General features: G+C 36.0%; 5 protein-coding genes across 10 annotated transcripts in view; 1 reads left to right on the top strand and 4 right to left on the bottom strand.

Moving 5' to 3' along the window:
* Positions 1-134: 134 nt before the first annotated feature.
* LOC110411656 (DNAJ heat shock family protein) lies at positions 135-4,067 on the bottom strand. Its single transcript, XM_021421904.1, has 3 exons — positions 3,422-4,067; positions 1,416-1,819; positions 135-830 (listed from the first exon to the last, which is right to left on the bottom strand). The coding sequence occupies exons 1-3, from the start codon at positions 3,584-3,586 to the stop codon at positions 392-394; spliced, it is 1,008 nt and encodes a 335-aa protein (XP_021277579.1). The 5' UTR covers positions 3,587-4,067; the 3' UTR covers positions 135-391.
* Positions 4,068-4,490: 423 nt separating this feature from the next.
* On the bottom strand, positions 4,491-10,602 carry LOC110411682 (uncharacterized). 5 transcript variants are annotated; one of them, XM_089782631.1, is made up of 4 exons: positions 7,306-10,602; positions 7,066-7,155; positions 6,380-6,614; positions 4,491-5,391 (listed from the first exon to the last, which is right to left on the bottom strand). In XM_089782631.1, the coding sequence occupies exon 1, from the start codon at positions 10,248-10,250 to the stop codon at positions 7,761-7,763; it is 2,490 nt and encodes an 829-aa protein (XP_089638757.1). In that variant the 5' UTR covers positions 10,251-10,602; the 3' UTR covers positions 4,491-5,391; positions 6,380-6,614; positions 7,066-7,155; positions 7,306-7,760. The 5 variants fall into 5 exon arrangements, with proteins under 5 accessions (XP_089638757.1, XP_089638758.1, XP_089638760.1 ...); XM_089782632.1 differs by having other exon boundaries at positions 7,061-7,155; XM_089782634.1 differs by having other exon boundaries at positions 6,380-7,155; positions 7,306-9,641; positions 9,743-9,933.
* Positions 10,603-10,734: 132 nt separating this feature from the next.
* Positions 10,735-14,287, bottom strand: LOC110411681 (polyadenylate-binding protein-interacting protein 5-like). The gene is given in 3 exon segments (XM_021421943.2): positions 10,735-11,034; positions 11,037-11,172; positions 13,838-14,287. Coding segments are annotated over 3 exon segments (591 nt in total). The 5' UTR covers positions 14,267-14,287; the 3' UTR covers positions 10,735-11,008.
* A 1,706-nt stretch (positions 14,288-15,993) lies between these two features.
* PPD5 (PsbP domain protein (Mog1/PsbP/DUF1795-like photosystem II reaction center PsbP family protein)) lies at positions 15,994-20,100 on the top strand. Of its 2 annotated transcripts, none has more exons than XM_021421266.2 (11): positions 15,994-16,144; positions 16,234-16,415; positions 17,272-17,380; positions 17,830-17,879; positions 18,051-18,118; positions 18,206-18,304; positions 18,770-18,829; positions 18,981-19,040; positions 19,138-19,192; positions 19,585-19,634; positions 19,729-20,100. In XM_021421266.2, the coding sequence occupies exons 1-11, from the start codon at positions 16,092-16,094 to the stop codon at positions 19,825-19,827; spliced, it is 885 nt and encodes a 294-aa protein (XP_021276941.1). In that variant the 5' UTR covers positions 15,994-16,091; the 3' UTR covers positions 19,828-20,100. The 2 variants fall into 2 exon arrangements, with proteins under 2 accessions (XP_021276941.1, XP_021276942.1); XM_021421267.2 differs by having other exon boundaries at positions 16,009-16,081.
* A 493-nt stretch (positions 20,101-20,593) lies between these two features.
* EMB2410 (embryo defective 2410) overlaps positions 20,594-25,683 on the bottom strand; it is a 17,724-nt gene continuing 12,634 nt past the window's right edge. The window contains exons 15-21 of the mRNA XM_089782564.1: positions 24,394-25,218; positions 23,989-24,269; positions 23,468-23,724; positions 22,346-22,584; positions 21,982-22,173; positions 21,133-21,405; positions 20,594-20,841 (exon numbers count right to left, since the gene is read on the bottom strand). Of these exons, the coding sequence (XP_089638690.1) occupies positions 20,695-20,841; positions 21,133-21,405; positions 21,982-22,173; positions 22,346-22,584; positions 23,468-23,724; positions 23,989-24,269; positions 24,394-25,218 (2,214 nt within the window). The 3' untranslated portion in view covers positions 20,594-20,694. The remainder of the gene's footprint in view (positions 20,842-21,132; positions 21,406-21,981; positions 22,174-22,345; positions 22,585-23,467; positions 23,725-23,988; positions 24,270-24,393; positions 25,219-25,683) is intronic.

Consider the following 25,683-nt stretch of genomic DNA (forward strand, 5'->3'; position numbering starts at 1 on the left):
ACAATTACAGATAGACTGGAAAATGGATTATACATGTTGCAGATAGACATCTTGTATGGAATATGAGAATTTCAACCCCTTACTTCTATAGAATCTAAGCAATTAAACAAAACAAACGATGGGAAAGAAAAGAATAATAATAATAATAATAATAATAAATCCAATATTAGGTGACGGGGGTTGGATTTTTTTTGGCCAAAAGGTGTTGGAAGATATTGACTGAGGCAAGTTCAATGCACCCAAAAAGATGATCGGGCAGTAAACTATGATACACAGGCAAGGTAACTCTCCCTGTTGAAGATGCCAGTCAATTACTCTAACAGAGACAGCTTTGGTGTTTTAAGTCCTGCCTGGGAATAATGGTTTTGGTACATATGGAATACTTCCTAGTTCAACCCCCTAGAGCACGTTTGAGTCCAGCTCGTTGCTCTGGAGTCAACCTTGTAGGGAACTTCACCTCAAATTTGATCCTAAGATCACCTCTATTACCAGGCTCCTTTGCTACAGGCATTCCTTCCCTGGCAACAACTAGTTCATAACCAGGGCTGATAATATCGGTCACAGGCAATGACAAACTACGCCCATCAAGAGTAACGAGATTTACTGTTGTGCCCCCAAGTGCCTCTGCTAGTGAGACCCTTTGGTTAACAAGAAGGTCGTTGCCATCTCTTTTGTAAAAATCATGGGGTTTCTCATCAATGACAAATACGAGGTCTGCTGGAAGCTGATTTGGTTGCTCATTCCCTTTGTCTGGGAAAGTAATCTTCGTTCCTTTCTTCCACCCTGGCTTCACATCAATGGTTAATATTTCTGTTTCTTGTACTTGCCGCCTATAAGTTTACAAATTATTATTCAATCAGCGAGATTAAAGATAGAAACTCTAGCTTTCTGTAGCTATAAAGCAACCAATAATGATGCCACTATCACAACAATAAATAGATTTCAGCATGAAAAAGAAATACATGCAAGGAAAACAAAAAAACACAAAGCATGAAAGAATCAATAAATTTGTCCACCAACATAGAGTTTGAAACATTTTTCTTTCTTTTCCCTCTTTAGTTCCATAAATTGGTTAAATGCATGCATTCTGTCGACCTGCAGAAGAAAAGGTACATAGAAAGCTTCCATCTTTGATGAAAGTTTCAACTATAGAATTTCATCAGTTCCATCCTTGGAACACAAAACTATATTTTCTGGGAAATTCAATCAAGAAAACCCAATACCAGGGTCATGCATAAGATTGTTTGAAACTTGGGAACTTGAGAACCATTGATGATGACATAGGGTGTGTCTAGATTAAAATGTTGGCATTTATGCAAAATCAAATTCAGAAAGCAAAAGCCTATGGTAGGAGATTTAAGAAAAGAAAAAGGAATAGAGCAGGACAAGCATGGTTCTGAGATGAATGTTCATACCCAGCCGAATTGACAACAGTTCTAGAGATCTTCATCTTCCTTGTTGATCCAGTGTAAAGCTCCTCAAGGCTGCAAGGCAATTTGCTTTCAACTGGGGGAGGTTTCCTGGGTACAGTCCCCTCACTGTAAGTTCGAAAAATGTTGTCAGTCGAACCAAATCCTCCATACATCCCTCCATCAGAATGGAATCTTGAAGACCTACCAGGTCCTGATGACCCAAATCCAAAAGGACTACTCCCAAAGAACTCTGCAAAGATATCCTCCGCATTCCTAGGATTATACCCATTTGGCCCACCAGTGCCATTTCCAAATGATGGTCCGCTGCTGCCTGGTGGTGGCATGTCTTTCAAGCCTTCTTCACCATACTGATCATAAACTGCTCTTTTTTGAGGGTCACTCAGGACCTGAATCACAAAACTAGCTTAATTCTCCATGTGACATCTTCCTTTTTCCATTTATATAAAGAAAAGATTCCAATATGACAACATAGACACCATGATCATGAGTAATAATTTAGAGCAACAGATTGTAGCAAAAGTGACTCCTTTAATTCTGTCAGGACACAAGGAAGTTATAATTAAATTCTTGGATGTTGAATATTTATTAACTAGGGATCTCAAGAGATGATTAAAACCAGCTCTTACCTCTCTCAATGCTGCCTATAGTGATGCAGGATAAGTTGGGATTTGAACCTATTGTGTGCCATTTAGGCACATGTTTGGTGTAATTAGTCTTCAAAATAAACAAGAAATTCAGGTTGCAGTAAGCACACCCTATTCTAGGTGAACCACCCTTTGTCTTGGAGGTAACCAGCCCCTATGGTATGCATCAGGTCCTGGTTTGAAGCCAGACACCCTAACCCCTCTCTACTAATCTCCAATGATTAAAATAAAACAAATTCTAGGAACTCTAATTTGACTATTAACTAATCCGGTTAATAAGATACTAAGAAATCAACAACAGTTTAGAAGCTAAAACAGTTTTAGAAAGAAATATTAGAGAACATAATCACATAAGCAAATCCCTCCTAATTAATCAAGAATAGGACAATCAGATTAGTTATAATTTGGTTCAATAGTTTTAACAATTTAAGCCATGAAAAAAAAAAAGAAGGGAAAAAGCTGCAAAAGCTTAGAAGTAGCTGAAAATCCAAGTCAGGATACGATTACAATTAAACTTATCGTAGCTTCAAGAAATCTTTGAACTACTGAACATTCACAAATACATAGCCCTTAACAGCTACATTAATCTGGCAACAGACCTAGAATATTATTGTAGTTGGAGAGACTAGATTAAGGCAAAAGACAAGTCATAAGCAGCACAGAAGAAAGAGAATAAGACACCTTGTTTGAGACCCATATCTAGAGGTAAGAAAATCTTTACAAAATCAATATTAAATTCTAAACAAAATTATAAAGTTGTAATAGGGAGTAGTTTAAGATAACTCAAGTCTAAACCTAATTCTGTCCCATTTCAAGAATCTGCACTAATTAGCATTACAATATCATTTTTTGCCTGAATACAACATGTTAAAACTGCAATCTGGAAAGAGATTAAAAAGCTGCTATGTCTTCCCGTTACATCATATAGTTTCTGCAAATGCATTTAATTTCTTATTCTGTGCCCCTTTCTATTCTTATTCATTACTTTCTTCCTCTAAGCTCTAATTCCCTTTGGTGACCAAGAACAAACTTTTACATGTCTAATACTATTTAATGGCTAGCTATCAGATTCGAAGATTGAAGCCGGTTTGGATAAACTTTGTATCACTTTTTCCTTCTGTAAGCACTACCTATCATTTGCAGCAAATAGATCATGCCTTCATCTATTAACATTCATTCACTTTAACACCTCTTCTCAGCTAAAATAGAATCAGCATCATCCTAGTTTCTTTCTAGGGAAATACCATAATCAAATATATAAAGACAAAAAGTAAAACAAATGGATTCCATTCTTTTTCTTAAGTTGACAATTAAAAGAGAGAAGCAAAACAAGGAAAGACTTGCCTCATAGGCCTCAGAGATCTGCTTGAATTTGGCTTCAGCTTCCTTCTTGTTGTTTGGGTTCTTGTCGGGATGCCATTTCATTGCCAATCTCCTGTATGATTTTTTGAGATCATCATCTGTTGCATTCTTGTTCACCTTCAATATATTATAATAATCCACCCCCATTTCTTCTTTGTTCTCTTTACAATTAGATCCAAATCCTATAAATCATAAAAACTTTCAACAGTTTGACAAAAACCCAGTAAAAAAAAAACACAAACTTTTCCTTAAATTTCTCTCTTTTATTTCTTCACATCAAAATTCTGCAAAACAAGATCTATACGTGTAACTGTGCCAACATTGGAACAAGGAAAATGGGGACTTTGTTTGCAGACAAAATTAACATTGTCTAATGAAGTTGACGAGACAAGCTAAAGACAGATTCAAAATTTCCTGTTATTGAATGAAAAAAAAGAAAAAGACGAGAAAAAAAAAGGGGTAAAAAAGAAAGAAGAGATTTGTGTGTCTCTCTCTTGTCTGTTCTCTCTGCGTCTTGTGAATGTGCCTGCATTTCTTTGGTTAAGACCGTGTGTTTTTTGGGAGACTTAAAGTTTATATAACCGAAACCAACGGAAACTAAACTAATGTCTGACATGTCAGTCAGATTGCTGTTTGGTCTTACAATTATAAGTTTTATATTTTGTCTTCAAAATTGGTCCTTGGCTTTTTGGGTTTTTTGTTCTTTTCCATTCCTGGGAGATCATGGTCCGCATTTTGCAATGGAAGTGCCGCGTAAATGCAAATGTAAAGCTATATCTTAGGACAGCGTTTGGATGCTGCATCAAAGGGGCCTTTTTTGGACCCTTTTGCCTATTTGAAAGACTTTTCAAAGACCGACTGACGGTCGGAAACGTTGCTTCGAAGAAGTTTTCTTTTTTCTTCTTCTTGAAACATCGGGATCAAGTAGGCTGCTCCAATCGTCAGACATGTGACAAGATGGAAAAATTATAGTTGTAAATTTTTTTTTTTGTTTTTACAAAGGAAGAATGATGTTTCTTACTTAAAAAGAATACAAGTACTTGTACAACGACTGAAGCCATGAAGAGAATGCCAAAGAAACTCGTGACAGTCAGCCAGGAACAAGTCATGACGAAGACCGTCTTTACTCCAAATGAGGGTTCTATTGAGCCGTATCCCCTGTTTCAACTGCTTAGCAACCTTTTGGGCACATCCCTTTTTCAGACTGCCTAGCAACTCAATCAGCAGCCTGATTAGACTAACGCATTATGGTAAACTAACTTAGCTTGCTCAACTCTGAAATAATTGGGGCAATCTTCCAGTTCTGTGGTTTAGCCTTCCTTTCTATGTCAGCAACAGTAACTGCAAAAGCTCAGTCAACCGCAACCCTTCTAAAGCATTCCCAGCTAGCCGATAAGGCACCTTCAGAGACAGAGCTTCTGCTGTCAAAGCATCATTAACTTTTATCGCTTTACTCTCTGCTATCACTTTTGGCCTTGACTGTTGAGCTATAACACCAATGGCAGCCTTCCCAGATTTCTCATCAAATGCACCATCACAGTCGAATTTAATTTAAGCAGGATTTTGGCGGACCAATGATCCAGGGAATCAGGATTACCAACAGTTACCTTTTTGGACTTCAGAGCCTTCTTCAAGTGCAATCACTTCCCCTACTGCCATTTTAATTCTGGTGATCATTGACTGAACATCTAGCCCCTTATTCCCAACCTAACTTCACAACAGCTCCTCCAAATATACCAACATGTGTAGACTATCCAAATTTTAATGGCCATAGAAATATCCACCTGACAAAAAAATTGACAGCAGCCAATTTCTCAAATCTTATAAAAATATTCTTTATGATTCTAAGACCCAAACATCCCTTGTACCAGACTGTTCTAGTCCAATCACAAGTCAGACACAAGCGTTCCACATGTACACTTTGCCATACCTTGGATGAAATTCCAGCTTACCTATAAAAGAAAAAGAAAATGTATATGTATGATATTAGGTGAGATAATGCGCTAATAAAAGCTTGTTATATATTCATCCGGACACCCAAGAATGTTAATTAGAAAGTTGCTGATTAGTAAAAAGCTGAAATAATCAATGATAAAGCAAATCACTAGCATTACCCAAACCCACAAAGAGTAAATAAACAGCCTCTTTTGATAAGTTTTGCTATCACGTACAGTTATCAATCATATTTAGATCTCCTACCGTTGAATGCTAAATTGACCTTGAGACCAGCATTTTGGTGCATCTAAATCAAATTTTAGGCTGTTCAACAAAACTTGGAAGGAACTACTTAAGAAAGTTTCAATTCCAAATTTTGTTGATTTATTTTCAAAGAAAAACAATAAACATATGATTCTACTTAAGTCAGATGAAGACAAGGGATGTAAGTGCTTACACAAAAATATACATTAAGATACAACCAGAAAAAAAGAGAATAAATGGATGGCACCAAGTGCCAATTTGGCTCCCCTAGTCCTAGAGTTATCTGCCATGTGTCTAACTAGGCATTTGTGGGTGGCCTCTATGAATGCATCAAATGAAGGAGAACTCCTTAATGCTCCTGCCGAGAAATTTAAATCTAACTATGCACAGGTTAAAAGTTCAAAAATACATGCAAGAAATGCATGCACAATCTACACCATGATCTTCAATTTTTGTTTAATAAAATGCTAGAGCAACATTTTAAAATAAATGAAAAAGGAAGTATAAAGTTCTATGCTACAGAGAATTCACTTGTACAAAGAAACTAGATTACTTGCTTATTTAGAAGTAAACAATAAAATTAAATTACTATCATTTCTAATCTAAGGAGCACCTAATAATTGGAGCAAGCAGGCACATGGCATGGTCCCCTATGCAAATATAAAGCATGTGAAACTAGAATCACCAACATCTAAGGATGACAGCAAGCAAATTGAAACTTATGCAAACAGGAGTGCTTACTCTTCAGCTGAAGCAATGAAAGAAACAGTGTGAAACCAATGGATAGGTGAATGAGAAGTACTGCTGTGGAAAGGAGATGTCATGGTTAACTAACTCAGTTACCACAACACAAAGGTGATTCTGAATATAAACTCATAGCAAGACTTTTATGGATGACTAAACACACTCATGTCAAGTTCTTGAAGATATAATTGAGCTTCTGGAAAGTTTTTGCTTCAGTTTTAAGCCCTGATTCCTGTTCATCATCATAACCTTGTGAAAATTCATATGACATTCCCACTAAAAGAGGATACTAGAAAGTAGAATCAGTTCATATCTGTAGCTACCAAATCCTATTAGAACAAAAAAGATACTGCAACAAATGAAAAAAATTTATACAACAGAAATAACGTTATCAGTTGTCAATTCCTTCAATGTCAAACCAGTCATCCAACATCTACTGTACTTTGCAGCAAATTGATTTGATTACACAGCTAGACAGCACAGATGAAAGAAAATTCAAATCCAAAGCAATTTCTTATGTAAGTTGCATAATAATTCAGACATACTATAAGATGTGTTTAGTTTCACGTTTTTCAATAAGAATAAAATCATGTTAGTTAACAGATCCTGGGGTAAATATTACAAAAAGGGGTGGGGCCAGAGGGCAAAGAATTGGACAGATAGGAAGAATAAACTCACATTACCTTCCCTATATATAAGATGTTCAACACCGGATGCTCTTGGTGCAAAGAAAATCTATATCTCTGAATGCAAGGATTTTTTTTTTCCTTTCGCTGCATACCAGAATAAAAGAAAACAAGAGAGGTAAGTTATCAATATTAATAATTTACTTAAAAAATTTTGTTTCTCAGGTAAACACAAAAAATATAGATGCAATAAGAATCATCTTCTTTTTTTGGCCATTGAATAGGAACTCTTCATACCTCTTCATGCTTGAATCTTCTTCAGAAATACCAAGCCCCTTCACCTCACTCTTCTTTGTTGAGTTTGTTACTCATCAAATCCAGTTCAAAGGAAGAGGGACATTCCTACTTCCCTTCCAGTTGGAGGGGCTAGGGATGCTATTATAGCGGAGTCCGTTCTGACAAATCGACAAAAGGAATCCAGCTCACACAAACTGACTGAAATTCTTAATGAGTTGACTTGATCCAGTGCCCACGCTTCTTCTACTTATCGCAAAATGTCTGGCATTCAAAGCAAACTTTTGCGAATGGGGACCTTTAAGTATTTGGGCTTGGGATGGATTTAGGAGTCTTTGTGGGAGCCATACGCAGTGAGAGTTGCACGTATGGTTTTGAAGCTGAGCCTTTCCAGCAATGATTAAATGCTGTGAGCAACAAAATGAGAAGAAACTTAAAAAGCTAAATAAACAAGCCAGCTATTGCCCTTTATCTGTTTCTTTCTGAAAGTCATTGCTTATCACCCACTCCAGAATTTTATCAACTTTAGGAAATCTCTTCATCGAACCATTTGAAACTGCTTTGTTAAGGATCCCTAGAGTTACCTCATCAGGTTGAAACCCCTCCACTACCATGATTTTCAGTAATGATAGAATGTCCCCAAAGTTGCCTCTCCGAAACATTGCCTGCAATATCATATTGTAAATTACAACACTAGGAATGAGCCCACTCTCTAGCATTTGATTCCATAGCTGGAGAGCACCTGAAATCTTCCCTTCCTTACAGAGGCCACTAATTAATGAACCATAGATAAAAGCATCAGGTTTCAGTTTCTGTCTATTCATTTCCCTTAACAATTGACCAACCAAAAGGTGATTGCGTTCTCTTATGGAAGCATGGATAAGAATGTTGTATGAAGTCACGTCAGGAAGGAACTCGGTGTTTCTTAAGTTCTTGAAAATCCAGTATGCAGTTCCAAGTAATCGGCTCTTGCAAAGGTTATGTAATAAAATATTGAAAGGAACTACAATTGGACTAGGATCATTATGCATTATGGAGTCCAACAATTTCAAACACTCTGAAAATTTTCCAATTGTGCAGAAATATTGGATCAAACAAGTCAAACTAAAAACATCGAGCTTAATGTGTTCATATTCCATGCGACACAAGATACTTTGGATTATTGCAGAGTTTCCCAGTCTGCATGCAGTAGACAAAATTGTATTGAAAGAAACCACATCAGGTCCATTTGCATCCCACTCAAAATGGTCCAAGAGCTCCAAAGCCTCATTAATATTTCTTTCTCTACAAAAGCCACTCAAGATTGTGTTATATGACACATTGTTTGGCTTAAAGCCTGCTTCCATCATGCTTCTCAACAGAGATAATGCTTCTCTTGATCTATTCTCTTGACATAAACATTGGAAGTAGATATTATAAACAACAGCATCCAAAGTACAGCCCTTTGAAATTACATCAAGCAATAGGTCGCATGCAATCCCTACTTTTCCTATTTTTAGTAGGCCTCCACCTAGAGCGGCATATGAGTATGAATCAGGAGAAAGACCATTTCGATTCATCACCTGAATGAACTCAGAAATGTCAGCCACTCTACCTCTATGGCAAAGTTCACGGAGAACAACATTATAAGTAACTAGATCAGCATCACATCCTTGCGCTTCCATCTTATTCACAAAGTCCATAGCCCGCTCAAACTTCCCATTGTCAAAAAGAAACTTAATAATTATCGTGTATGTAATCACATTAGGCTTACAACCATCACTTCGCATAAAATCTAGACACTGAAAAACATCTTCCTGCAGACCTTCTCTGCTAAACCCATAAATCAAAGCAGTATATGAACATACATTATGAACAAAACCTCTCTTCTTCATCAAATAAAACAGTTGCAAAGCAATATAACTTCGACCACACTTGCATAAAGCCCATAGAATGGGATTGTAACAGTAGACACTAAAAACATAACCCTTCCTCAAAAGAACAGAGAAAACAAAACAAGCCTCGGAAATCATCCTGGCTTCACAAAGCATTGAAATAAATCTATTCAAGGTTGGTTCAGATGGGTGATAATCATACCTCAGCATAAGCTCAAAAACAGTAAGACAATCAAGTGAGTTCCCTCCTGCGACCGCCTTTTTCAAGGTTTTGGATAAAGAACTGAATGATGGCACAAAATGATTCCTACACATCTCTTCAACAATAAAAATTGCATCTTTCAAATTACCAAGACGTAGCATTCCTTGAAGGAGGGTATTAAAAGTGGATGCATTTGGTTGAGGCCCAAAGCTCTTCATCCCAATGTACATTTCAACTAACTCTTTCCAACACACGTTTTTCGACTTCAAGTAACAATACATCAAAGCATTACAATCATATACAGTTGGTTTTCCATGAATGTTTTTCATCAAACTCAGAGTATAAAGAGCATTGCTAAAGTCACCTGAGATAGCATAACTCTGCATCCTGCCCTGCAATTCTGAGTAATTGGCAACATGGGTATCGGCTTGTTCAAAGAAATCCACTGTCTTTAGAGCACAGGAAGTAGCAAAACTCTCAAAAAAACGAAAACTTCTGCAAATTCTGCATGAATAAGTAACTGCAGGAGAAAAACAAAAAGGCATGGAAAGCTTGAACAGAAAGTTGAATATTTGGGATACAATTGCATTTAGTAAATTTGGGATGCTAGGAAATTTGAAGGAAGGAGAAAAGGAAAACAAAAACGCTAAACTATCTTGTGTTATGAAGCAGTAGCAAGCGGCCCCGGAGCTGCAGAACGGTATCGTGTCCGTATCGGATGCGGACACGTTTCCCAAACAGGAACATAGGGGAACTGTATCTCCAGAGAAGTACCTATTGTCGGAGAAAATGGTGGAACTGAGAAAGAACGAGGGGAAGTCGGCTGAGTTTAGCTGGGAAGAGAAGAAGAGAACTTGGTTTTGATTCATCATCACATTATGGGGTATAGGCCCTTAAGCATGGGCTCAGTCTATGAGAGTTTAAAGCTTCTCTTCCCCATTCAGTACTCTTTTTCTTTGTGGGCTCATTTATTTCGGCTCTGGGCTTCTTGTTTTTTATTTTGGGGTTTTTGTGTTCCCTGTTTTTCCTTTGAACTCAAGGATGAGCTGTTCATGAACCAATTTTCCACTGGAGCTTCTCCACCCAAATCGAAAAAAAAAAGCAAAGAAAAAGCGAAAGAAGACACTCTTACAGGACCAACCGAGCTAGACTTCCACGGCCACGGCCCATGGGTTCTCGGAATCAAATGTGGGTGTAGTCCATTGGTGTAAGAGTGGAAATAATACGCATTGAGTGGCCAAAATTTGCATTACTCAGAAACATGGCTGGGGAACTGCACAGTTTAGAGCTATCAAAAGAGGCTAAGAAATCTAAATCGATGCATCCTCTAGAAAACATAAACCAACAACATGAACAGACGCAAATCATTTTCTTTTCTGATGAAAACTAGGATTTGCATGTTAACTGCACAAGGAGCTTTTCACCAAACAACAAGCCCCAAAAGCAGTATAGAAATCGTAGGCAAGCAGCGTACAACTATACAAACCTTAACCCTTCAAATGTTATAGCAAGTATAATTTTTCTCCTCCTCATGAAAGATCCCCTACTTGTATGTATACTTCTTATCCACAAACAGGTACAGGTAAAAAAAAAAAAAAACGAAGACCACTTAAAATCTTTCCTAAATCAATCAGGAGGCAACAGCAGGTTCTGCAGACCAGATGAAGAAGCACTAGCTTCGCCTGCCACATTCTTCAGTTTAAGAGCACCACAGGTTGCTGAAGACCCAGGTTCGGAGACATCACCAATATCCAAGGTGTCGGGAAGAGTTTCAGAAGACTCAACAGTGTACATCTGCATAAGGCAACAATTCATTTTCCATGAATACCAAAGAGCGTAAAAGAAAACATTTTTCAAACTTATTCATCCACAATTTGAAAATTAACATGGCATATACTCCAGAAATCACTTCCAACAGAAGCCCAAAGAAAGACCTTGATTCAGCATGTCTCACAGAATGGCAAAAAAATGGAATATAGTAGCCATAAAAAACAAAACATTTTTTATTTCTTTCTGTTTCCTTCTCTTTTAAACATTTTCTTTTATGTAGTAAAAGAATTAAATATTAGGTTTAGTCTAAAACCACCTGTAGTTCCTATAACTACTGATAAGATGAAACAAACTGCATAAAGAATTTGTCATACAATGACCACACAAGATGCACGCTGCACTCCATTCATGACTAAAACATCTGGCCTACACTTAAAAGGGATTCCCTTTACCCCACCCAATTAACCTGCATTCGATGGAATTACAGAATAAAGACAACGTTACAAACAAATTTATTGAACAAAGTGACAAACGAATTTACTAAACAAAATGACCCAATATACAAACCATTACTTCTGATACATTCAGCCAACAGTGAAGGTGAAAGAACAATAAAAGAACAAAATGACATAAGAATAGCAAGAACCAAATATGCATGACAAGTCAATAATGTAAATCTACAATGCATAATATCAGATGAGAGCCCAAAAGTGGGGAAAGCAAAAAGAGCGGAAAATTTTCATTCATTTGCAGTCACCATTACTGATCTTCTGAAACATCATAAGGAGGTCAGAAGTTGAATGAAAGAAAAGACCTAAACAAATGAAGAAGAAAACTATGGCCATGCTGAAATGGCCCAGAAACCAGAGTAGATCCCGAACTCCTTGATGTCATACAGTTATTAGTCAAAGCCAAAAATAGAACATCAGGTGAAATATGTTATCTGACAATAAAATCAGAAAATTGTTCAGAAATTTAATTACTTCACTATTAGCACCCTTCATAGCAGGACATTTGGTGATGTGCGAGATAGAACAGCAGAAGAGGAGCTCAAACATTCATCCTCCCATGGCTCAAGAAACAAAAGTGAAAAGAAAAACTCATGATGAGAAAGACTGAAGAAAAATAATCCACCAATATCACTCAGACAAAAAAAATAAAAATAAAATACCCAGACTCCTAAGTTTTGATCAAAATTACACGAAAATCTATTAATTTTCTAAATAAACACTCCTCCCCAAGAGCACAAACACTGTTAACAAAAGTTATGAAAAAATTAAAATACCCATCTTTACTTTATTAATTTAAAAAATTATTATTATTTAAAAAAAAAAAGCACCGATGGGTGCTCCCAAAGGAGGAGAGCATGGGTCCCTAGGGGAGCACCGTTCCTCCCTTAGGGAGCTGGATTTGGGCCTCGCCATCTAGGGAGCACCAAGTGCTCTCTTCAGAGCCCTGATCAAGGCTCCTCAAGGGAGCTCTGGTGCTCCCCTGATGGTGAGCCTTTTTTTAAATTAATAAAAAATAAAAAATAATAAAATTATATACTAATAATTATAAAAATTAATCAATAGTAAAATTATTTTTTTACCCTTACCATGTTAGCAAGTTGACAAAAATATTAACACTTGACTAACAGCTGGACTTACATGTCCAGGGAAAAAAATTTTTTAAGGCCAAGTATTCATTTTGAAAACTAATGAATCTCTGTATAATTTCAATCAAAACTTAAAGAGTCAGGGTATTTTACCCAAAATATTTATAAACTATAAAATAAAAGTAAAATACCCTTATCTCTTAACCTTTAGTCATAATTTCACGCATTTTCATTAGTTTTCAAAATGAACGCTCCAAACACATAAACAATGTAAATAGACAATGTGAAATGTTAAAAATACCCTTTTTCATGCTACCTCTTTTCACCATTTTCTTTTCATTTTTTCACATAAACAATGTAAATAGACAATGTGAAATGCTAAAAATACCCTTTTTCATGCTACCTCTTTTCACTATTTTCTTTTCATTTTTTCAAGTCAACTGGCGACGCTCCTAGCCAACCACCGCTCGCGCTCCCCAAGGGAGCCGCACCTCCCTATCCTTGCACTCCCCAAAGGAGCCAAAGCACGGATCTCTTGCTCCCCAAAGGAGCCACAGCCCCCCACCCCCATGCTCCCTTGGGAAGCATGAGATTTGTGCTCCCCTAGGGAGCACTGGGGGTGGGGGGCACGACTACCTTGAGGAGCACGAGGGCTAGGAGATATTGCCGAAGCCCGATCTGGTATGGAATAGTGTAATAATTTTTAAAATTTATAATTTATAATGTAATAATTTTAAAATTAATAAAAAGTAAAATTGTCCTTTCAATATTGTCTCGTCATCAAACAATCAAAAACATTAGCGGTTGACTAATGCTTGAATTATGTGTCCAACAAAAGATATTCTTTAGAAATAGACTGTCTATTTTGAAAACTAATGGACTCGTGTAAAATTATGACTAAAAGTTAAGAAAGTGAGGGTATTTTTTCCATAAAATAAAGTTAGCCAAACGACTAAATTTATGTGTCCAGCAAAAGATATTCTTTTGGGGCAAATTATCTATTTTGAAAACTAATAGACTTATGTAGAATTATGGCTATAGGTTAAGGGGGTAAGGGTATTTTCCCATAAAATAAAGTTAGCCAAAATTTACCTCAAGTTGGTTCAGCATGTCAACAGTGGCTTCTAAGTCTCTATTATTTACCCAGTAGACATCCAGAAGAGACTCATTGGATAAACCAGGGAATATCATGCACAGATACTCCAAATCCATGTCAAATTCTTCATCCATAATCTGCTTGTCAGTCATTTCTCCCAGATTTTGCATCAAGAAGCCATGGGCAGGATGGCTTTTCAGTGCAGAAGCTTCAGGAATCTGGTGCTTTCCAGTGCCATGAGTCGCAGAGTCAAGTGAAGTATTGCTATGGTGCAGGCTATGTGCAAAATGTGAGGATGGTTTGTACCAAGCAGTCTCATTGCCACGCTTAATATCTTTAGCTGCCACATTATCATTTCCCTCCCTTTTGGCGAGAGGTATGTATGATGCTGCATAAGGATTCAATGAAGAAACTCCTGGCTTCATTGGCTTTGTGAAAAAAGAATAGTATTCATTTAGCCAAAGGAAAAATTATTTAGAAAATGAGGCAAATCCTTCATGCTTCAAAAGAATAACTGACAAAGAGGAAAATGTTTGACAACAGGACAATTAATATGAGTTGAGCCTATTAGCAAAAGCAGTAAAATGAAAGAAAGTCACTAAGTAAAGTTCCCAAGAATTAAGAAAAAAGGAGAAAATTATTGGTAAGTTGTAATTAACAATAAATTTAGGTAGCATTCACATCCAAAATAAAATCCTGTGGGTTTATTATTTCTGTTTAACATTTACTACAAGGCATGGATACCAAGTAGCAATTTATATATGAAACAAAAGCAGCATCTAATCTCTATCAAACCGATAATATCAAATAAAATCCATTTCGCTGCTTATGACTGCTGCTCTTCAAATAACCATAATGTGATAATGTTACAACCATAACAAAAATAAAATTTATTGACAAAATTACTTTACAATAAATAAGCCTCTCTATACATAAATATAAAAGATAACCAGCTCAATCATATGAATTTTTATCAAAGCTTGAAAGGTAAAGTCCACCAAAGATTAGTATGATCAATTTTTTAAGATGGACTTTCAAAACAGGAAAAAAAAATTGTACGCACCTGATCACGAAATAGAACATTAACAACCACAAAAAGGAGAAATAAATTATGAAGAAATGCATAATTTCTTTAAATTTTTTCAAAGAATTTAATCAAGAAAGCAATCTAGTAACGAAAATTCCATTAAGCTTTTTCTCTTCGATAACGTTCTCGGATTCAAAGCGTCAGAAGATCAACCAAAAGAAAAGTTAAAATAACCAAAATCAAAGATTATAAAGAACACAATTAGAAAAACAAAGCAAAGAATTCGATAAAGATATACAAGAGAAAAGAAAAAGACTCCGTGATTCGGTGGAGTTTGTGTGATCGGAAAACGAGAAGGAAAAGTGGAAGAAAAATTACCAGAGTACCCTAAACGTATGAAGATCGTCGGGGAAAAAAAGAAGAAGACGATGATCGATTGATTGAAGAGATCTGCGATTAAAATGAAAGCAATCACAAAGCATTTTAGTAAGGAAAGAAAGGTGGGGCACGTTCACTTGAAAGCAGTGGTGACGTTGGCGACCTGTTTGGAAACCGATTTAACTTTAATCGGGTTTCGGTTTACGATTTCCTTAGAATATTCGTGAAACGGGTTAACCCGCTCCCCAATATCAGTGTTGTATTATTATTATTATTTGACAATATTGTTTCTTTATTATGGTTCATATTTAAAGGAGATAAAGTTCAAATATAATTTTAAAGTGATGAATTAAATCTATTTTTATATTTCGATGAAGGTAATTTCAAAGTTATAATTTGATTAAAAATTATTAAAAATTAACTATAAAAAATATTTTGAAAAAAGTATTTAATAATAGATAATTAATAATAAAATGCTAATAGTTTTAAACAATTAATTTGCACTATCCTATTTAATAAATCAAACTAAGAGAAAATTTAACACTAAATTCAACTTATGATGAAATGATTAATTTATTACTTTCTTTTGGTTATTAATTACTGCCCAAAAATTGGAAAAAGGAACAAGAAAAAAATAATGAGAATTTGCATTCCACGTGGCCATACATCATCGGTTAGTCAGTTTTACTTGATTATGCCGAGTTGTAGAAGAAGATAACCTATTTAAAAAGAGTAAGAGTAAGAAAATCTAAAATGAATGAAAAAAGCAAAGGAAGATCCAAGTGGATGAGTTGAGCTAACCAAGAAAGAAAGAAAGCAAGCTGTAGAGGGAGAGGTGAGTAACAATGGTGGTTCTGTCTCCCTCTCTTCTTTCCCTCCCAACCCTCCATGTCCTCAGGTTCTCTCTCTCTTTTCTCTCTTTCCTTTTTCTTTGTTTCTTCTCAACTTGCAAGTCCATTTTAATGTGGGGGTTTTTTATCCTTTCAGGTATGACCCAGGCAGCAGAATGGTAAGTCATAAGAATGGTAATTACAGTAGAAGATTGCATGAGAGAATCACAGTTTGTTGTAGTCTTCCTTCAAAACCCGCTTCCCAAGACGTGTTATGGAGAAGGGATTTGCTGCTCTTTGCTCTTGCTTCTTCCTTCTACACACTTCTTCCATCTTCAGGTATATAGCTCTTTACCTTTTTTTTAATAGCGTATTGGTTTCATTTGTGAATGCTGAAGGAGACTAATGGTCATTGACTAGTTCACGTTTATGAATGTTGAAGATGACAGTGGAAACTCGTTTAAAGCTTTTAAGTGGTGGCTTTAACCCTTTAAAAAATGATTCCCTTGATTAAGGAGCATAACATTTGGTGTACCTATGCATTATTCTTTTTTCCTTTGAAATTAAATAGAATAAGTGAAATGCTGTCCTTCATGATTAAAATGTCTCATATGCCCTTTTGTCAGCACTGATGGAAAATTCTCATGATGAGTTATAATTAGATTATTTATGCTACTTTTGATTTTGATTTCGATGAATTTGAGTTCATGCCTTTGACCGAAGGAATTACCTTTGTTATCTATAAAGAATGATAAACACCCCACAAATAAAAAGTTTAATCATAGTGCTTAATTGACTAAAATATTATTAAGTGAGGCATCCATGCTGGGACTTGAGCTTATGCAAAGAAATTGTGCATCTAAACTTATCATCATTGCATTTAAGCAACTTCTAGTTTTTTCAGATCACAACAGTATGGTTCTGGAAATTGATATATGTCTGACCCCCAGTTCTTCAGTTTAGCAAAACTGATTTGCTAAAACCTTTATTTCTAGAAATTCCGCTAGATCCTTCTTCAAATCTTTATCTAGAGGATCATGACGGGAAGTTCTAAATTTTCTGTTGTTATTGTTCCTACTACTCCGGGGCTTTGACAATTCCACAGTGGAAACCTCATCTTCTTTAGTTTTTAAAGTTTTGCTATAACCATACTTTTCTCCATTTTCTTCCAAGTATTATAGAAAGCTTATTGCAGGGTGTCTTGCCGAGGAAGATGTAAAAATGGCTTCACTAGTTGATGAAATAAATGCTTATACCTATTCATATCCAGTGGAGTTACCATCTAAGAAATTCCTCTTCAAATGGTAGGTGTTCAGCATCAAAATTTATATGCGATATCACTTGCTGTCTTTTTTTATTATTTTATCATATATAATGATAACTAAGAAATTTGTAAATAAAACATTTTGTTGACTCCTTCTCCATCACTCTCACCCCTATTCCGTAACTGCCTAATTTACTGCTACAGAAGCAATTGACCCCTGTTACAGTTTGTGCTGTATAATTCACACACCCACTAAGAAGTACCTTCAGAGTAGTTAAATTACAGTTACAGATGACATCTGCCAGTTTGTTTCACAATGAGATGCTTATACACCTTTCTTATATTCACTTTAATAATTCTCATGTAAAAACAAACTAGTTCTCTTCTTCTTTATTATTATTATTATTATTATTATTATTATTATTATTATTATTATCTATTGTTGGCCTTAAATTGTAGGAACATGACACTTTCTGCATTTTTCTGAAGGGTGGAATCTAGAAAGCCTGAACGCTATTCATCTGCTGCACCACTGTCTCGTAAGTCTTATTCAATCCTCAATTTGAAAAAGAAAAGTTCCAATTGCAAAAACATTTTTATCAATTTTACTTATAGGATTCCAAGTTTTGTAGCAATATTTCCAAGACAGAATTATGTTGTGGATGCAAACCATATGATATATCTAACTAGATCATTTATATATAATGCAGCTGATGCACGTCTGCGCATTGTGTCTGAACGTGTTGACATAGCTGATAATCTCATCATTTCTGTTTCGGTAATTTTATAAAGCTATATCTTGCTGAATTTCATTCTCTTAGTTAGCTGTTCGAGGTTTATGATTTTATTTCATCCTTTGATTCAGATAGGTCCCCCGAATATTCAGTTCTTAAAGTCCAAGGATAAGAAGACCTGGGCAGCAAAAGATGTTGCTGATTCTGTATTGTCTGACAAGTCTGCGCTGGTAATGCATATGACTTTTTCTTGCTAACTACTGCATTGTTCACATGTATGTTAGATAACTTACATATTTGGAATTTTGGCTCATTCACCTGAAAATTTGTCCAAAATATATAATTAAGACTGAATCTGTGTGAAACTGAGATTTGCAATAGAAAATATAAGCAACCTCAAAAACTTTTATATGTTATGTATTTGTTGGCAGTGATACATGTCTCCTAGGTGAATGTCTGAACATTTGTATAGACATTAAACTAAAGTCAGAACTGTCTTATGGAGGTTGAACCATGTAATCAATTAATATTATTCTAGACCTGCTTGCACGTGTCAAAAGATCTGTACTCTTTGTCCAAGTAAATTAAAAAATGAACAAGTAAATAACGGTCTCTGGAAGGGTTCTTATATTTAATTGCTGAAAACTTAACTCCATTGAGTGGATTCTCACTTGAGATTCTATATCTTTTGGCAGCGTGTAACCTCGAGTCAGCGCATGAGTGAGAGTTCAGTTCTTGATACGCATGCTAGTGAAGTAAGCTTTAAAAACCTTGCTTAATTTATGATTGCCATTTTTGACAGTTTAGATTTTTGTAGAATTGATATACAGCTGAAAGCTTTGGAAATTACATAATACTATGAGTGATCTATGCCACTTGTTTCATTCTCCTTTTCATATTTCTCAGATTGATGGTGAGCAATATTGGTACTATGAATACCTTGTTCGCAAATCACCAACCAAATCCGTAAGTGTTTCCTTTCTCACCAGTAATTCTTGGTGCAAAGATGTGTACAGCTTTGCCCTTTTTGTGGGTTGTTGATGCCTTTAGTGGATTTGTGCAGGCTCAAGAACCAAACCCTTACCGACATTATGTTGCTTCAACAGCTGAACGGGAAGGTAGGATCATCAAATTTTTGTCATTTCTCATTTTGGAAAGACGTAGCTGTTCTATTTCATTCTGGGCAACAAAGTCTACTTTCTAATTTCTCATAAGTTTCTTGAGTATTGAAACCCTAAGATTTAGAATGAAAATAAACTGCTTAATCAATTTTTGAGCTACATAGCTCATCTGCCAATTTATTTCCAATGGAGAGAGGAAAAGGATATAGAAACATGCCTCAGCCATATAAGCTCAGATAACCCGTTTCTACCGTGGTTACATAGTCAATGGTTGAGACTTGAGATGGTGATTTACTGATCTCTTATGGCACTGCAAATCATTTTATGTTTGTATTTATAGGATTTCTGCAAATCATCTTTTCATTCAAGTATGCAAATGTGTATTGCAGGTTATCTGTACTCTCTAAGTGCTTCAACTCTTAGCCAGCAGTGGACTAAGGTCTCCTTTCCTCTCTCTCCACAATAATAAATGACATTAGCTAAGCTCTAATAAATGTGTGGATTATTTACCAAGCCAAGTTTATATAATGCAGATGGGCCCCTTATTGGAACAGACAGTTGCATCCTTTCGCCTTCTTCTTCCCACAGATAATTATGTTCCTCCATACAAGGATCCATGGAGATTTTGGTGACAACCTCCCTCCCTCTCTTCTTCCCCTCTTTTTATTTTTATTTGTCTTGTTGGGGTGGTCATTGTTTTTCCCCCTCCACGGAATTGAAAACAAGTGTAGAGTTTTAACAATTCCAAAGTTCTGTTATCATGTGACTCCCATTCTTTTTATTGCCATCCTTATTGACAAATTGAATGAAGCATGATGAAATAAGACTTGATATTTTTCATATATGGACATAAAAAGCATGTAAGGAGCAAGTACATTACACTGGTAATGGTTTGCTGTCCTATTCTCGAGATTGCTTATATTGTAAAACTAAACAAACATGCTTGTTGGAGATTGCTTATATTGGAGTGGCAGCGAAACTAATGGAGAAGGAAAGAACCACCGCTCGCTCACGGTCTTTAAACTAATCTGTCTTCTCTTTTCACCCTTGACATTGAATCAATTAGACTTCTTCATTTGCATTTTTTTTTTCAATCAATAGCATATTTAGGCTCTAATCTTTGCATTATATAAATTAAAGGCAGTATAAATGTTAGTAAAGACGACAAAAATTAAATCATACACTAATTAATTACATCAAGGATTTATAAAAAACCAATACCCCTTTTATTTATTTTTTCTTCACTAGACCATTCTATTGAATTTTACATCTGTTATCTGTACAAAACTCAAGGTGCTGACATATGAACAAAGCTCATTCATTTCCGAGCAAAGAATAAGAATATGTAACTAGACCTAACTTTACATTGTCAAAAACTACCCTACCCCTTCCCTAGACCTCTTTTTTCCCTCATTTTACATGAAATGTAGGCATGACCATGGAAAGACTTTTACCTGTGCAAACGGCCCGGTTTTAGCTGGAAGAAGGCGGATAGCAGGTTAGTCTTGCGAAGTAGCAGAATACTCAAAAAGAAGGCGTTTGGAAGGTGCAGATTGTAGGAGCACTCGCAATCGGCTTGTAAGCTGGTAGATCAAGGTCCACTGCATTGCCATCTCTGAGTCTTTCAGCTGCCTAACTATGGACGCCTAATTGAGATAGATGAAAGCATTAAAAAATGATAAAGAACTTAACGGATAACAACGAAATCTTCAAAATTCAAAATTGATTAAAGGTAATGGAAAAGCTTATCAGGCCAATGATTAGTGAATCCAATCAAAGAAAGCACCCAAAAACTGTGTACAATGTAGAGTTTGTTTTTCGTCCACCTTTTAATTCTATACATTGATTCACTTACATGAAAGAAGAACTCCTTAAGTGAAATGGAATGTTGATTTGGGACAAGAAAAAAGTCAAGGATGCATTAAAGTTAGATGTACCTGCAGCCGTTTTCCAAGCTGGACTTCAACTTCTGTCCCAAAGGATATATTGCTAGCCAAAGATTTGAGAGGATCAGCTGTAGGATCAACAGAGAGCAAACTAGGGATTTGTGGAGCATACACTAGCCTCCACCTGGCCTGACCAATCTCCCCCTTCCCTTCTATTCTTGGCATTAGCGTTTCAACTGTTGCAGTTGCGAGCTTTTTAAATGCAAGTTGGCCATCACCTTCCAATATGGACTCAGCCAATTGACTCTCAAATACTCTAGCAGCCTGGACAAAGGGGGAAATTTCACAACACCAAACCAAACCACTACAGTCCATGAAATCAACACTTTAATATGAATTTGGAAACTACAAGCAATAAGATTAACTACATTAAAAACCTAGGGCAAAATTCTCAACATATCCAGGCTAAACTTATAAATTCCTTGCAGCATTGGACAGCTACTTGTTAGACCAACAGAAAACCAGAAGCAAACACCACATCCATTGTCACAGAGATCAGAAACATGCATTCAATAAGAATGCAAGTAAACTACACAAATTACATGATACTAAATTCAACTTGCCATTATGTCTCAAGTAAATTTGCAGATCATAAGGAAGACAAGATATTTCACTCATGATTCAACCTTATCACTTCCTTAACGCAGAGCTTATTCGGCATATAATAAGAACCAGAAATCCTCAATCATCGTTTACGAATAATACTTTATTAAATAATGCCATAGGATGCAACCCTAGTACAAGAGGTTCTAACCTATTTACAGACAGAATATGTCAGTTCAGGGAACACAGAGGAATCAAAAAATTTACACACAATCTTATTATCTTTTATAATATTACCTCAGTAGGTGAGAGAACATCCTGCTCCACAGAACGTATTGAGGTTACCACCAATTTGTCCTGCCAATTGCTGGCTCGACTTTGAATCCTAAATTGCCATTCTGATCCAACCAAAGCTAAGTCCAGCATTGGATCCAGCCCATGCTCAGGTTCAAATTTTGCTATGTTTAAATGTTCTCGCTTAAGCCTAACCTGAATTTGCAGAAGACAAAGTCAATGTGTTCAAAAATTTGAAATTTCTACTTGCCTTTCATAAAAAATTGTCAGTGTGTTCAATGCAATAAACTATCCAGTCTAGCAGAAACAAATTTGAAAAGCACAAAGATATGCGAACAAGAGTAACATAGATATACTATAGACTCACTTGAGTTGCAACAAGATTCACATCACCATTCTCAAATGTTAAAATGCCCTTCGGTTTTATCCATTTTGGATGAGCCAGGCCATTCAACTCGAGTTCCCCACTAACAGCAAAGTTAAGAATCAAAGGATAAACTATCCTCAATTCTGGTCCTAAAACAAGCTTCAAATCATTAAGGCGGACATCAACACTTGGTTTAATGTTCACTTGCTCCATTTCCTTCTCAACTTCAGCTGATTTAACTGCAAAACGCAATAAATAAGTCACTTGGACAATCAGAAAAAATAATAGACAAATTGATCATACACCATAGATAGGATTCTGCGTGTTCACAAAAATTCAGTAAATATAAAACTGATGGTAAATCCCTATTCTTCATTTCAGGAAATTGATATTACTTCTTATTCCCGCTAATAAAATGCTTCATCCAGTCATTACCCACCTAATTTGTGCAGAAAATAAGAAATAAACAGTGAAAAATAACACATCCTATTTTTGGAAAGCGATAGACCAGCAGGTATCTCTATAAAATACTCTAATTCAGAATTTCAGCTATAGACAATTCTTAATTCACCAATTTTAGAGTTTACTGTCTTCTTCTTCTTCTTAAAATCAAAGTAGCTTATTCCTTCTATTTGGCACCCACTTAAGGCTTCCAAACATTGAATGCAAAAAGAAAACCCACTATAAGAGATCTTTGCCTTGAACTCTTTAAGTTATCTAAGAACCTCACTGAAGGCAAAGGCCATCATTCTTTTCTAACCTAAGAGATTTGTTTGTGTTTAATTTATAATTGATACATCTCACAAGTAAATGGGTGGTAAATGGGTGATAAATGAATGTCAACTTATAGAATGCCCTTACTAGGAAAAGAAAAATACTGGAAAGGAAATGTCATCCCCTCTTTAGGCATTGCATTAAAAAGAATCTTTTCTAGATTACTATTGAAGTCTGATCCAGTTCTTGAAAAATAAACATTTCATTAGTATGTACTCAAAAAGTCAAAAATTTTAAAATCATGTGGTGTTTCCACAAAGAGTAGTCTAGATTTCAATTGTAGTAGTCAGTGACTACTAGAAAGAAAGAAAAGGCATCAGAATTGAAAGTAATAATAGCATATTCTACCAGAGGATTGTGGGAGTTTGGTCCTTGAGGAAGCAGGTTCAGAACTGAAAAACCGTGAGACATATCTAGAAGCAACTGCTTGACTGACTCCAGCACCCAGAAGCCTGGACTGGTTTGATGCCAGTTTATTAAAAGGTGCAGCTCCACTACCCTTATCATGTGGCAAATATGCCTCTCCATGGCTCAATTTAATATTCCCTGAGATGTTTGGCTGCAGAATGGAACCAGTTAGCTGCAACTGAGTGTCAACCTGGCCACTGATATTAGCAAGATGTCAGTTCCCACAATCAACACATAAAGGAAACAAAACAATTACACAGCTAACAAAAACCCAGAAGAAAGGGAATTCATCTGTTAGGTATAAAGAGCTAATGGATCGAGTAGGCAAATGCCAAATGGCAGCCTGGTGGCCAGGTGTAGGGCAGGAATCAATACTAGCAATAAGCACAAACATCAGCATTGAGGAACAAAATCATCATATAAAAAATCATAAATCACATTTCAAAGAAAGATAAACACACCTCAGAATATTTTTTGCCCGTACTTCTAGAACTTCACATTTCAAGTCAATTTTATCACCCAGGGATGCTTCACTTGTTCTAAGGGGCAAATTCCCTTTTACAGACAGCTTCCCCCTTCTGCTGACCCTACTCTCCAAAAAGGCAATGCATAACTTATTTGATTTCACATGAACTGTGCCACCAATGTTTGTAAGTGGTTTTCTGAGTACTGGTGAAGATATAGATGCCCTGTGGAACGATGCAGATCCATCAAGCACAGGTTGTTCAACTGTGCCTCTAACCTGTTTATTTAAAACACATCAAAAAGACTATTAAAAGTTAACATTAACTCTGGATCAAAATTTATTGACAAATTATTTACCACAAGTGTTTAGGTGACAAGTAACCTAACTTGAGCTAACCCACCTGAAGCATGACATCTGCACTGCCATGAAGCCAGTTTGCATAAGGAGATAATGCTGTCAACAACATCATGCCCCCATCCTTTATATCAGCATCAACTCTAACTTCTCCTACATCTAAGATGTTCCAGTTTAAACCGTTAAGGCTTTCTGCTAACTGAGTGTCCCAACCTTCTTCTGTTGTCTCCCGAAACATTTTCTTCTCACTAGCTTTATCACCTGACTCCTTATCCCTTTCCTTCACCCAGCCAGGGACCAAAGTTGTCCCACTTCGTTCTGTTTCAGTTTCTTCTTCCTCAGACATGCTACTTTGGACAAAAGTAACAGGAACACTTCCTTGAACATGTACATGGCCATTTTGGATGATTGGTTCAAATTTGGCATTGAACAGAAAACGGCTGCTTGAGGTTAGGGAAGCAACAACTTCAGCACGCCCAAGATCAATGCCCCCAATGGCACCATCCAGAAGCCTTACTTGTACATCACATTCTGGTTTTGCAAGACTTCCTCTGAGGTCTCCTTCCATGTATAATATTCCCTTAATTGGGGCTAACAATTGTCGCAAAGAATGAACAGCCTCAGTGGCAGATGATTCAATAATCTGCACTAGGGTAGGAACTAGACTAACAGGAAAATTTAGAACAGCAAAATGAAGATTGGTTTTTGGCCCCAACAAAGTCCCATCAGCATGGATTGTTGCGTCATCTTTTTGGATAAAAATTTTCTCAAGACGCAAACCATCATCATTACTGTATGCACCCACTGCCACAACACGTTGAGTGTTGTAGCTTCCCCACTCCCAATCCTCCCCATGAAAATCAAATTCTGCCTGAAAAAAATTGAGAAGAACCAATAATGTCAAAGGAAATATAACTCCTTGTAAAGAAATTCAAAAATGATACAGGAAAGAAAAATTGGCAATCTTTCCTTCCCAAATAAATACAAATAGAAGAAAACACTTATAAACCCCCGTATGAAGTTCTGGATACAAAAAATGAGATAGAAAGGTGATGCAGGCGCATCAAGAATTTTATTTTATTTAGTATTTTCGTTAGCTTAGGATTTTTTTATTTTATTTTATTTAGTTTGAAATTCTTTTTCCTATCTTTATTAGAATTTTAGTACTTTAAGCCTTTATTTAGGATTAGGATTACTATTTGATTAGGATTTATCTTAGCTATTATAAATAGGTGATCTTAGATAGAAGATTATTATTATTATCTTTTGTTATTTTGAATATTTATTCAAGAGGTTTTTTTTAAAAACCCAATTTTCTTTCTATTGTTCCAACACA

Source organism: Theobroma umbraticum, unplaced genomic scaffold, assembly GCF_002168275.2.
Source record: "Theobroma umbraticum cultivar Fairchild unplaced genomic scaffold, ASM216827v3 scaffold_56.0, whole genome shotgun sequence".
Lineage (NCBI taxonomy): Eukaryota > Viridiplantae > Streptophyta > Magnoliopsida > Malvales > Malvaceae > Theobroma > Theobroma umbraticum.